We start from the raw sequence: 13,037 nt of genomic DNA on the forward strand, positions 1-13,037 counted from the left end.
GTTGCCTATGGGCCAGAGCAGGAAATCAGGACTCCTAGATCCCTTTGATGGTTCTGACACTGATATTTTAAGCAATTTAACCACACCATGCCTCAATTTCTCCATCTAAAAAATACTTATTTGCCTCCACATGGATGTTGTGACATTTAATATTTGCAGAGATACTCAGATGAAAAGTACTATACAAGTGCAAAGTAGTATTATTACTTATGTGCAGCAACAACTAGACTGACTGTCAGGATGAAATGACAGCTTTAACTGTTGCATTAAATGTCTAATGGTCGGTTTAAAGCTGAAGTTTGCAGTAATTTTAGTGTATGTACCAATAGGGAGAAGCAAACATACATGCACAGATGCTTATTGTAAAATTACATTTCTTCAGTATCAGTAAAACCTCACAATGTTTACAAGTGACCAATCAGAATGTCATGTAATAATTTCCCTGATCAACAAAAAGCATACATGGAATACTGGTATGCGTACAGTATCTCTCACACTGTAAAATCTGAGACCACTACACTGCTTGATGGTATAACAAAATAGATTAACTACCACTTCCGAGTTGTAAGTTCAGAGTTGACAAGTATGGATAACAGAGAATGTTTAAGAAGGAAACATATTACTCAGTGCATTCCTCTCTGAATGGCAGGAACTGGGGTGTACTGTGGAACTGGGGGAAACACTGGCAAACCTAAAGAAGAAAACTCAATTAGTATTCAGGTGATAGAGGCTTTTTTGGAGGTGGGGGAAGAGTAGCTATCTTGCCCCAAACGAGGGAAGTTAAAGCTTATTTGTCAATTAAGAGATAGCAGTGTTAGCAGAGTTTTAACCATAATGAATTACCGAGAATTCCTGTTTACCTCTTGCTTCTTCCCAGAATACAGTTGAAAATCTTGGAGTTGTTATAACATTTTATTATCATTTGCAAAACAGATTCTAAATTCATCAGATAAAGACACAATTGTATTCATTGATTCTGTCACAAGGATATGCACAGTGATAAGCATACAGATGGATGTACACACTTATACATGAATGAGATATGTTAATTAAAAATTGCAGTGAGCACTTTATTAAAAATTTATTGTACAATCTAAATCTTCAAAACATTTCACATCAGCAAACATAGCAGCTTAATGCTTAGAATCATAAGTGATTTATCTTTAAAAGATTATATTTGTAACTGAATGCAAAGATTTTTGATGAACTGCAGTTACATAAAAACTATTGGTTTTTATTGGAAGTATTTTGACAGTTATCTGTTTGTTCTCCATCCTTGAGAGAAATAAAACAAGTGTCTCAGCTTTCATTTTATCGGATAGATGGCACCATGTAGCATATTTCCCATGCTAGTTTGAATTACAGCTGTTTATCTTGCAGCTTTCTTTAAGATTAATTAAATGCAAATGTAACTGTGAATCATGGGAATACCTGCCAGACCCCTTATTAATACCTTCACTTAAAAACCCTGTGCCAGAGAGTCATTAATTTGCAAAAAGAAAAGTGCTTTGCCTACAAACAATTTGTAGATGGCTGCCCAATTAGTCCAGTAGCACTCTGATCCTCCTTTCAGGCCCTGTGGCCCTTTGAGGACACAATAAGGCTCCAATGATAACCTGGCAACCTAGGTAGAAACTCAGCCAAGTGTGAGTGTTTGAAGCTGCAGTTTGGCTGCCATCATGTCGGCAAAAAGAAAGAATTCAGGCACCATGTCATCCAGTACAAAGGATAAAAACAGATTCAACCGGAAATTCAATGTGGCACCACATATGGGATACATGAGTGCGGTTATACAACAGGCCACATATTTTTTTTGAACCGTCTCCTGCATGTGATGCCGAGGACATGTGTAACCATCATAACGTCTCTAGGAATCTGTATTTAATTTGAGTTGGGGTGGTGGCAGGGATTGGAGATCTGAAGCCGCCACAGGTTTGTGGCAGATGGCTCTGTGTCAGCTATGACAAGCAGCCAGGCTCAGCTTCCTCTGCAGATTTTCTTTTCTCTCTGATCAGGTAAATATGGGCACACTCTGGAAAGTTCTACAGATTCTGCCTTAGGCTGCAAGTTTGTGACTTAGCCCCATCTGTCACAAATCTTCCCTAGGTTCTGTTGTGAGCAGAGACCTGAATTTACCACGTAGTGCTGCCCAAGAAAACTGATCCATCTCACCCTATGAGAAAAAGAAAAGGATTCAAATGAAGGAACATGAGCTGCTAAAACACAGAAAAGCTGTCCCTAGTGTGAAGAAAACAACATGAATGCTTGATTAACATAGCATTATTTCATTTCTTCGGAGGTAGATTCGGAAGTAGTGCAGATAGCATAAATACTACTGTAAACCAGGGTCAGAAAATCCTGTACTCTGATTGGATCAAAGTATTAGACTCCCAATCCCAGGATGGATCATTTTTGTAAACAAGTGCTGTTTGCTGCAAAGACCTCACCTGATATCAGCACGTTGCTGCGCTTCGGGGGCGTCATGTCTGACCGAGAAATTTTTAAATCAGAACAAAACCAGAAGATGCTTAAGTGATGATTTCATTTCCTCTCCTCAGAAACAAATTTCACTTTTAAAGGGACAGTCACAGGTGAAGCATCACTCTACCAAAATTAGGAACTGTGCAGTTTGGTTTAAGAATGGTGCAATTATGAGGTTTAGCACAACTTGGTTTACAAATATGCTTATTTTTAACACTCACTTTCTATTAAATAATGTGAAAGGGGCTGGAAAGTTCAGAAGACTAAGGAAGGGATATGATGCCTGCTCTTCGCCTCAGCCACTGGTTCAAATCTGATCCAGGTCAGTAGTGACTCAGTTACTGATTTTTTTTTTTTAAATGATCTACAGGAAATTATTTGGCAGCCTCAGTTTATTTGCTATTAGACAAGTATTCATGCCAACAAACAACTGTAAGTGTGGTTGGCAGTCTCAGCAGAGATGCTGCCAAGGACTGAATGGGCAGGAAGACCAAACTATCTCTCCCACCTTTAGACAGGGAAGACTATGGCGGGGGCATTATATGGACGTTTACGGTGTGCTGTATTACTATCAGTTCTGTGGATGGAAGACTTCAGTCTCCAGCATTTTTAATCTATCATTTTTCACATGCCCTGAACTCAATTTAAATATTTTTTGAAGTAAAATTGACAGGATTGAGTAGCTGTAATGTGCATACTAGTCCTGATTTTACCAGACTAGTCCTGATTTTTTGGCCTTTATTTCATAACAACCTGCTGTAGGATACAAATAAATTATAATGTCCTTCTCCATTGTGTGTACATCAGTGGAAGTGTGTTTAGATTTTATGGTGTTCTGATAAGCCAGTACCATTACACCACTGAGTATTTGTGTGGTTTTGTTTGTTTGTAAAACTGCAAAGGCCCTCACTGGTTGTTATGCAAAGGAGTGGAATATGAGTCAACCAAAAGTTTCTAAACCACCAATAGCTGAGTTGGAGGGGAAGGGGGTACAGGAAGAATTGGTACACTTCCAAGCTCCACCCACAAAACAAACTCCCCCCACTGGAGGCATGAAAACAAGATTTCACTAGCAGAAGAGTAATTTTCCATAACACAGTGTACTCTCTTTTTTCTTGTATGATTTTATCAGCAATTAAATAATTAAAATTGCCATTTAAACTGTCATCATTAGACTTCAGAGTTAACATTTCATTCAAATTAAGAGGCCCAGTTCACCCTTTTCTCAGAGCTACTACTTCAGGATATCTGCAGATTCAGGTAGACAGCGCTGCATCAGTTTATGCTCCATTAACATTTTTAAGATTATCTTTGCAACTATAAGAACTAGAGTTTATTTAATAGGAAAGCTGACATTGGAAGAACAATATACAAACATTCAAGAAAAAAACAGTTCACTAAACCACTTTGAACTGGCTCAGTTCAAACCCTGTAAACCACCTTGTCCTCTTTTTTTAAAGTAACAATTAGGTCGAGAAGAATCTAGGAGGAGAAACTTGACCAATGCAGTAATTACCTTTGGAACTCAACATTCAAATACATCAAATGCCTTTGGAAACAAGTGCTCAGATAGTGGGTCTGTGACTTGGATGCATTTTGAGGCATGAGGCTAGCTGCCTTAAGCCATCTGCGAAGTACACCAGACATCTTCCAGTGCACAAACCAGCATGGCCTGTAATTCTTTCCTCATTAATTTTAACGTTTCAATAATCAATTTTAGGGTGCAGGCTGATGCATCATCTGTTCCCTGCTATTGTTACAACATGAAATACTTTTAAATCAGAATAACAATATCACAGATAATAAATAAAACCACCTGGAATCAAAAAGTAGAATGTCTATCCTAAACAATCCAAATGACATGACTGTGTCACTCTCCTTCCCCTGCTTGTTTGTATATTTCTAACAAGGAACACAATGGAACATCTAAGTAACTGAGAAACTAAAGACAAATCATCTCTCACCAATCTATTAGAATTCTTTGAATGTGACATTAAAGTAATGGAAAAAGGAGAACCAAGTAGCTGTAATTTACTTAGACTTAGACAAGCTGCTCACAAAAAGTTACTAAAAAAACTAATTCATCATGGGGTCAGAGGCAAAGTGTGGTCATGGATCAAAAAATGGCTAAGAGACACGAGACAAAAGGTCAATTTTTGTCACAGCAAAGGATAACACTGGGTTTTCTCAAAGTTCCATATTAGGTCTGATGTTAGTTAGCACTTATTATTTCTTTATTAATCTTATGAAGGTGGTGAGTAGTGAGGTAGCAAAATTTGCAGATGACACAAAATTAATTAGAAGACTATGAGGAACTACAGAGGGATTTAACCAGGCTAGGTGAATGGACAACATGATGGTAGATGAAGTTCATTATTGCAAAATGCAAAGTAGTGCACGAGATAGAATTATTTGAACTACACATACACCTCACAGGGTTCTAAATTAACTTTATCAGCTCAGGAAAAAGGATGTGGTGAACACTGCAGACAGCTCATTAAAGACCTCTGAATCTTCAGCTATGGTCAAAAAAGTAAACAAGATATTTGGATGCATGAAGAATGGTATGGAAAATAATACAGAACATGTTGTAATGCCATTATATTAACTGATAATATGGTCTCATCTGGAATACTGTGTGTAGTACTGGTCATCCCATTTCAAAAAGGATTGAAAAGATTGGCATTATTTACCTTAGAAAGGAGACAAATAAGAGTGGACATGATGTGTATACATATATATATATATATATATATATATATATATATATAATGAATGGCATAGAGAAGTGAGATTGGGAGCGTTTATTGTCCCTGTCTCACAACACAAAAACGAGAGGACATTCAATTTAATTGAGAGGTGGGAAAATTCAAAACTAATAAAAGAAAATACTTTTTTACTCAACGTATCCTTATACTGTGGAACTCATCACCATAGGATGTAGCAAGAGTCAAGAGCGATTGGATGATTATTCAGATAACAGTAATATCCAGAATTATAATAGTAAATTACAGTTTTGGGAAGGGACATAAAACCTCATGCTCCAGGGTTTAAGCAAATCTCTAACTACTAGAGATTAGTATGACACCTTGGGTGGGAATGTCACGTGTAGATTATTCCACATCTGCCTGTGGCAGGGTTCTTAGACCTTCTCAGGCCTCCAGTGCTGGATGCTTTGAAGACAGGATACTGGACTAGATGGACCATAGATCTGGTCCAATATTGAAGTCCCTATGTTCATAACGGGACAGTTTCCCCTTCACCTTTATGTGGGCGAGCAATTTATTTTTTCCTGGGGGAGGGGAGGAATGATTCAGGAGTAAAGCTTCCCCATGCTCTTGCATGACCTATATAAGAGCTGCATAGAACCGCAAGTCTCTGCTCTCCTGTGCTATTATTCTTGGATGCATGACACCCCAAAAAGAGCAGGAACAGCCCACACCATGCTCATAGCAATGAAATTAGCCAGCTGTGCAGTGGTGAGGGCAGGTTATGTTGCACTCAGTGCAGGTGTGTGACTGGTTTTTGTGCACCAAGGAACTCAGAATGCCTCCTGGCACTCCCTCTAAGCCCGCTCAGCCTGCAAAACCTAGTTATGCCTAATTAGGAGAGCTGGATGGGAAATGGTTTTCCCAACCCAGGAAAGGTTTTGAGATTTCCATAATTTTTTCTGCCTTGAATTGGGACAAAGAGAAAAAAACCTCCGAAATTTTCATAGAACTGAAATCATTAAATATTTCATTCTAGAAACAATATATGCTCATAAGGATCCCTGGCTGTCTGCCTGGCAGGCTGCAGCCCAGGTAGGGACCCTGGAAGCCCTGGCAGCTGCTGATATGATTCTTGCCAGTTTAACTGCTGCCCATCACTGAATAGCAGTATTAAAACTGAACAGACTCTTGGTGTCAAGTTAACAAGAGGCCGACCAGTGTCACCACTGGGCAGCAGTAAAACTGACAAGAATCATGTCATGCCAGTTTCTATTCAGCAGCTTCCAGGGCTTGCAGTGTCTCCAGCTCCTTATCAGCCAGGCTAGCGGGCTGCCAGAGCCGATGGGCCTGGAAGCCCAGGAAGCCCTGTATTCTTGGTAGCTTGCATGAGAGGTTGAAAGGGAATTGGGAACCTGGAAACCCTGCAAGTGCAAGCTCCCAAGCTTTGAGGTTCTGTGGTCCATCAGAAGTTTGTCAAAATCAAACCATTTCCAAAAACCAGTTCATTTTCGATTAATTGGCAAATCCTGACTAAAAATGATTCATCAGAATTTTTTCCGATTAGTTCTACTAAATAGCATGATTGAGCCCTTAGACTGTAAATTACTCAGGGCAGGGGAAGTAGGCCTGACTGGGATATTACTTACTTAAACTTGTTTCACACCAGTGTAATGTCACTGACTTCAGTGGAGGTACTCCTGATTTAAACTGGTGTAAATGAGATACAAATCAGGTAATGTATCTTTTCATACACATGTAATGTACTCTTGTGGTGTTACAGAAATAATAATAGTAATATCAGAAAACTGGCCAAATTCAGCTCTCAATTAAACTGATATATGAATGATTTTGCCTGTATGAGCTGAAGTTGATAGAAAGCCTAGCTCATTAAGCTGGCATTGGGAGCTGATGTGCCATTGTTATTTGTTTAGTTCTGACTGAGACTGTACTGGCTTAGAATACAAAAAAAACAAAGACCAACTTTTAGCTAAATAAAACTAGAGCAGAGCAAATAATTGTTAACAAATGATTCTGTGTGATAACTATCCCCTCTTCATCTGTTAATCAATTGTGGGATGGAGCATTCAAGTTGAAATGAGCTTTCAATGCCATTAAAGTATAAAGGGTAAACAGTGTGTACCATGAAAAGTCCTTATTAGGTACTTACACTACTTATGTATGTTTTTAAAATACTATAAATATGTATTTATGTAATATACAGTTAACTGTTACAGTCTATTGTGCTAGCTTGTTCGCTTTCATGGGATTGGAGGGCAGGGGGGAGGAGGGGAGGGAGACTACTTGTTTGAACTTCCATTAACACAAATAGTGACACTCCAGGCCTTGTGTTCTGGTAGATATCAGCTTTGCTTGGGCGTTCAGAGGTACTTGGCTTCACTTTATACTTCACAGTGCACCCAAGACTTATTCAGAACACAGCCTTTGGTGTCCTAAATTTTTTAAGTTGATTGCCTTTTTTGTAACATGTATCATCTATCTTCCTTTGCCTCTAACTTTATAAGTTGGCACAAGCACTGCATAAAATCGACAGAATAATGCAGCAATGTATTTGACTACTTTCAATACTCCTAATAATACAATGGCAACAAAAATGAGCAGAAAATGTAAGCAAAGGCTTATTTCTATTTCAAGACTTATGAGACAGAATGTCTAAAATGTAAAGGAAAAATATTCTTTTTGCTTTTATAGAGTTTTTATGTCTTTGTAGGAACAGACAGCTGTAGTTTGAACTTCTAGTAATGGAGCATGCCAGAAAAGGTTATGAAAGAAGAAAAAAGGAGCAAGTTGCCATATCAGATCTCTTTTCCCACTTTTCCTGTATCCCTACTGTACATTCTGTATATGGACTCCTAAATGTAAAGCAACTAATATCTGTGAATAAGCATGTGTATGCCCCAGATGAGTTCACTGCTGAGGTATTGTTTACTGCTAGTTTAAAGTGTCTTAAGAAGTATTTAATTTACAACACATTTCTAAGTGGACATTCTTTCAGAACCTTTTAATGGTAGTTTATTTGCAAAATAAACAATTCTTGTATATTTGGGTCAATGTGCAAAAGGGAAGAACTTTATTCACATTCTCAGAGCCTGATCCAAAGCCCATTAAAGTCAAAGGGAATCTTTTTTACTGACTGTCACAGACTTTGGATCAAGCTCTACTTTTGTAATTCTAAAATGATTTTTTCCCAGTCTTTCCAGTGCTACTTGTTTCAAAAACTACTACAAATGCTTAAAACATGCAAACACTCAGTTGCAGGGTTAATAATCTGCAACTTGAAGTGATGTGATAAACTGCTCCATTTCTGTGGTGGCACTTTACTTATAACTCATTCACCAAGGAGTGTTTTTTCAAAAGGAGGCACTGGACGCAAATGAAGCATTTTGCTTATGGGGCTGTGTACACATCCCACTCTGTGCAATAGCTTGATATCATACCCTTTTAGTATCAATGTTGGTTCTGCCACTATTTCTGTTTTCAGCATCCTAGCATTCCCTTCATGCAGGAGCTAGGAATCCATACGCATAAGGTAGATCCATGTGAAAGAAAACTGCTAACTGAACGCAAAAAATTGGGAAATGTCAAGGTAAACGTTTAAGGACTGTTTTCTCTTTGAAGTCTCCATGTATAGTACTGACTCAAGAAGTAATGCTGAATACTGGAAGTGTTCAGTCAGCATTTTAAACTATTATGAGCTACCTTCTGAACCATTGCCAAGTTAATAGACAATGAAAGATAATGAGCTTGAAATTGGGTGTTAAATTGCATTTTTGGTTCTCTCCTTTTTTACTTGAAGTTTAACTGTTTCCTGCAGAAACAACATCTTCTTTTGATGTATCATTATGTAAATGTCTATTTTTAGGTCACAAAATAAGTCAAACGTACATTCAGGACTAAATTATACCTCCTCCTGCACGGGTGTGCTAAAGGAGGGAGGGGGCAGGTGATGACTGCGTTGAGAGGCCAGGCATTTTCTGGTTCACAGTGGAAGGAGCATGGGGATACGGGGGATGAGTGCTGCTGGTAGTATTAGTGGCCCAGGTTAGGAGAGGTTTACTTGGCAGGTCTACTACCTCCATGCTGGGGTGGCTACAGAGAAAAAGAGAGCACTTTCTAACCTTGTTGAACAGGTATCATAAGGGCCACCTCTATCCATGCTCCTCCAGACCTCTAAAGATGTTGGGGAAACTTTTAAAAGTGCTTATGTGACTTAAGAGCCTAAGTCCCATTGACTTTCAATAGGTCTCAGGCTCCTAACTGACCTAGATGCTTTTTAAAATGCTACGTGTTATGCCTTTATTATGCTCAGGCAATGTGCCTTGCGCCGGTCCCTGGGGCACTTGAAGCTTCTAAGAACCCTAATTTAGCACTCAATGTTGTAAATTTTCACATTAGCACATGTAAAAATAATAGCTATGTTATGAAAACATCACCATGTGATAATAGGTTATTAGTGAAATAATGTAAAAATCAGTACATGATCTACAAACACGTAACTAAAGAAAAGTTTAATTACTACAGTGGCATACAAATGCATCTTAAAAATCTGAAAGCAAGTTTAGCATAGACTAATGGATCAGAATTTTATTGGTCATTCCAACAATTTAAACTTTTATTTCTTTAAAGAAATAATTGTAAAGAATAATGGTAGGATAAATATTAGTAAATGATGCTTTCAGTAAACTTTCTTCTCAATTCTTCATATAAGAAATTATATGCACATTAAGAGTTAACTTTTACTTCGTTTAAACTTTTAGTACAAAGAGTTAAATATTCACAATAATTGCCAAAATAATTCCAAGAGGGGCAAAAGGAACTTACCTGATGTCATTCACCTTGACTTCTTGAAGACTGCAGATTAAATTATGATAGTAAGGTAGGTTTATCCTCATTAATATAATTGTAGGATCTTTCTTTTACTTTCCTTTTAAACTAATGAGTTACATTAATCCAGGTTCATTTTTATAAGCCTCTTGGGTCCAAATGTAAAGGACAGTCATTTTAGAAAACAATAAATTTTTTAAAAAGCATGTAGCATGCATTAAGTGTATGTATTTCATAAGGCCTAGGTTAATACAACTGGCATCTAGTTTAATTAATCCTTGTTAGTGTAACAACTAATATCCCTCCCTAGCATGTTTCCTTTAAACATTAGTATGTTAATTAAATGTTGTTGTTTTTTTAAGTTTTTTTCTTTGTACTTCAATATGGCGTTATATCCTGTAAAACTATTCTGAACACCTACCTTATAGAGATGTTTCCTTACAATATCTGGTCTCTTGCAGAAATTCTGAAGCCTTTTAAAAAGCTGTTCAGGTGTAGAATACAGATATTCAGCTGCAGGAAAAACAGATACATTTTTAATGAAACAAAAACCTCAAAGCACACACTCGATATTAGTCACTTTACTAATTAAAAATGCATATTGCTCTGTGCCGCCTCGTGTTTTACATTATTTAAGCATGATTTTATAAGGTTACCTCAGCTCACAAGGATGTTTAATGCTAAATAAGACTGTGTAGTTGTGCTGTTTAGACATCTCCTTTGGGTGATTAAAATACATTATTCTAATGTAACACAATGCATATGTGATACATTTAGTGATGAGATTTTTTCAAAGAACTGGTACTATATTAGTGTGTATCCTGTACCACAGTTGCATATTATTAAGTATTAAATTGTTTAAATAATTTGGTGTGATTTTCAGGCCTCTATTTTTCTCTCTGTATATCATTAAAAAAATCTGCAAGCCATTGCAGCAGCACTGACCTTTTTATAAAAATGTATCATTATGGGTTGTGTATGCTAACAATGAAGAATGCTATTTCAAAACTTGCTTTTGTGTTATCTTGAAAGAACAGATGGTAAATATAAACTTAGTCTAATGTATTAAAACACATAAAATTTTCCTTAACACTAACATGTTGGCTTGCCAAATAAACAATTGCTTTTGCTTAAGTTTATTCTCAAACTTTACATGAATCATGTATTAAATTTCAACAAAAAGAATGTGCATTAAAGCAGCTACCTGGAAATATTTCTGGATACACCAAAGCGTTAGGACATAGTGGATAGCAACCACAATATACAGCTTCTATCCTAAAGATTAAAAATAATAAACAAATACATTAACAATACATCAGTGAGCCAAAAAACACCTTTTGGTTCAACAGCATTGAAGTTGACTGCATAAAGCAGAAGTAAATCATTTTCCCTGTTCAGCAGTATAATCCTTCTAACTGCCAAAGTTGCTCTTTTTAAAGATAATTTTATTGATCATATGAATTACATAGAACAGAACAGCGAGCATATGTTTTGTTCACTGAATAAATCAAAGCGCGGCTCTGCATTTTTTTGTTTTTTAAATACTGTTTAACACATTTTATAATCAGCAGACAGACACATGTAACAACATGGTGAAGTATGGACAGCTTTTCTTAATAATGCTGCAGAAAAACAAGGATATTCATGCAATAACAATTACCTGACATAAAGTGTTTTGTTCTTAAACTATAGGAATTCAAACGTTACACTTAAACATTGTCTAAGAAAAGTGCCAAGATGTTGGGACATCTTAATTCTATACACATGCTTCAGATCATGTGATTCAGGACACAAAATTTGTATTATTTTAATAAATACTGTCAAGAACCTTTTGCCAAAGCATTTAGTGGTTTATACTGTTGTTTTCTTGAGGAATAATTTACATAACCTTCCATAATATCAAACCTAAATATTTTATAATTGCAGAAGAATGTCAGAAAGTTATTAAATAGCAAATCTAAAGAGAAATTATCATGTTTATATTTGCATTTTGGTAACTGAACAGGTTAAAGTACTGAGTATTTAACTTATTCCTTCTGCATAATGATCACTGATCTGACATATAATAAACTTTGAAGATACAACTGTAATTTCTGTTGGCCAGAAATTACTCAGTGAAATTCAAAGCACTTTTTAAAATATGTTTATTTTATGAGAGTCTTTGAATTTATCCAACATGCTGACCAAAGGAGGACTTTATTTTTAACTTCAGCTTATTTCCTGGTCTTGTCAACAATCACTTTTTCAAATTTATAATGACAAAACAAATGCATTTGAATGTGTTTCTGTGCATTTTGTTTTTATTTTATTACATTCGCCTAACCTGGTTCAGAAAGAATTGTTTCCTTTTGTCCTGCTAAGTTTTGGGGGGGAAAGAAAGAAAGTTTTGTTTTAAATCTGTCCTTAACCTTAGAAGGACCAAGATACACATTTTCTCTCAAATACTTAGCAAGGTATTAAGAGCTAATTTTGTCATAATAAACTTTAAACAATTGTAATTTCATGTTTTTTCAAGCAACATTTTAAACATTAACACAAATTTCAAAGTGTACAAAGTCTACAACTATATTTTTTTTATTAAGGGAAAATGTTTCTAGTATGCGATTTACTTGATAATTTTTCAGTTCTTAAATATTGTATCAAGATAGCAAAACAAGTAGAATTTTAACGTTTTCTTTCATCATAAAAGAAAAAGTGAAACCATGGACATTTCAGTAATAGTTGCAGGCCAAGAAGCAATCTGAGTCTTCAGTTGGCTATGCAACATCCCCTTACCAAAACCTTTGTCTGCATCAGGAATTAGTAAAATTAGAATCCAATATTTCTATACTTTGTTGGAAAAGATTTGGAATTATTCTTTCATTTGCAGATGATCTTATTTACATACTAATTTTCTACCTTTACACAGTAAAAACTGAATATATTTCCTCAGAGGTTCCTGGAATTGAACAATAACTCCTACATACTATACGCCTTTCAGATCATAATTCCTAGAGTTTGAAA

At 36.3% G+C, this 13,037-nt stretch overlaps 1 protein-coding gene across 3 annotated transcripts in view; it reads right to left on the reverse strand.

Annotated features, from left to right (window-relative positions):
* Nucleotides 1-893: 893 nt before the first annotated feature.
* The window catches only part of QTMAN (queuosine-tRNA mannosyltransferase), a 279,507-nt gene continuing 267,363 nt past the window's right edge, over nucleotides 894-13,037 (reverse strand). For all 3 annotated transcript variants that reach the window (XM_077829445.1, XM_077829442.1, XM_077829444.1), the window contains exons 9-11: nucleotides 11,239-11,309; nucleotides 10,456-10,547; nucleotides 894-2,173 (exon numbers count right to left, since the gene is read on the reverse strand). In XM_077829445.1, coding sequence (XP_077685571.1) covers nucleotides 2,090-2,173; nucleotides 10,456-10,547; nucleotides 11,239-11,309 — 247 coding nt within the window. In that variant the 3' untranslated portion in view covers nucleotides 894-2,089. The remainder of the gene's footprint in view (nucleotides 2,174-10,455; nucleotides 10,548-11,238; nucleotides 11,310-13,037) is intronic.

Source organism: Eretmochelys imbricata, chromosome 11 (genome assembly GCF_965152235.1).
Source record: "Eretmochelys imbricata isolate rEreImb1 chromosome 11, rEreImb1.hap1, whole genome shotgun sequence".
In the NCBI taxonomy this organism is placed as follows: Eukaryota; Metazoa; Chordata; order Testudines; family Cheloniidae; genus Eretmochelys; species Eretmochelys imbricata.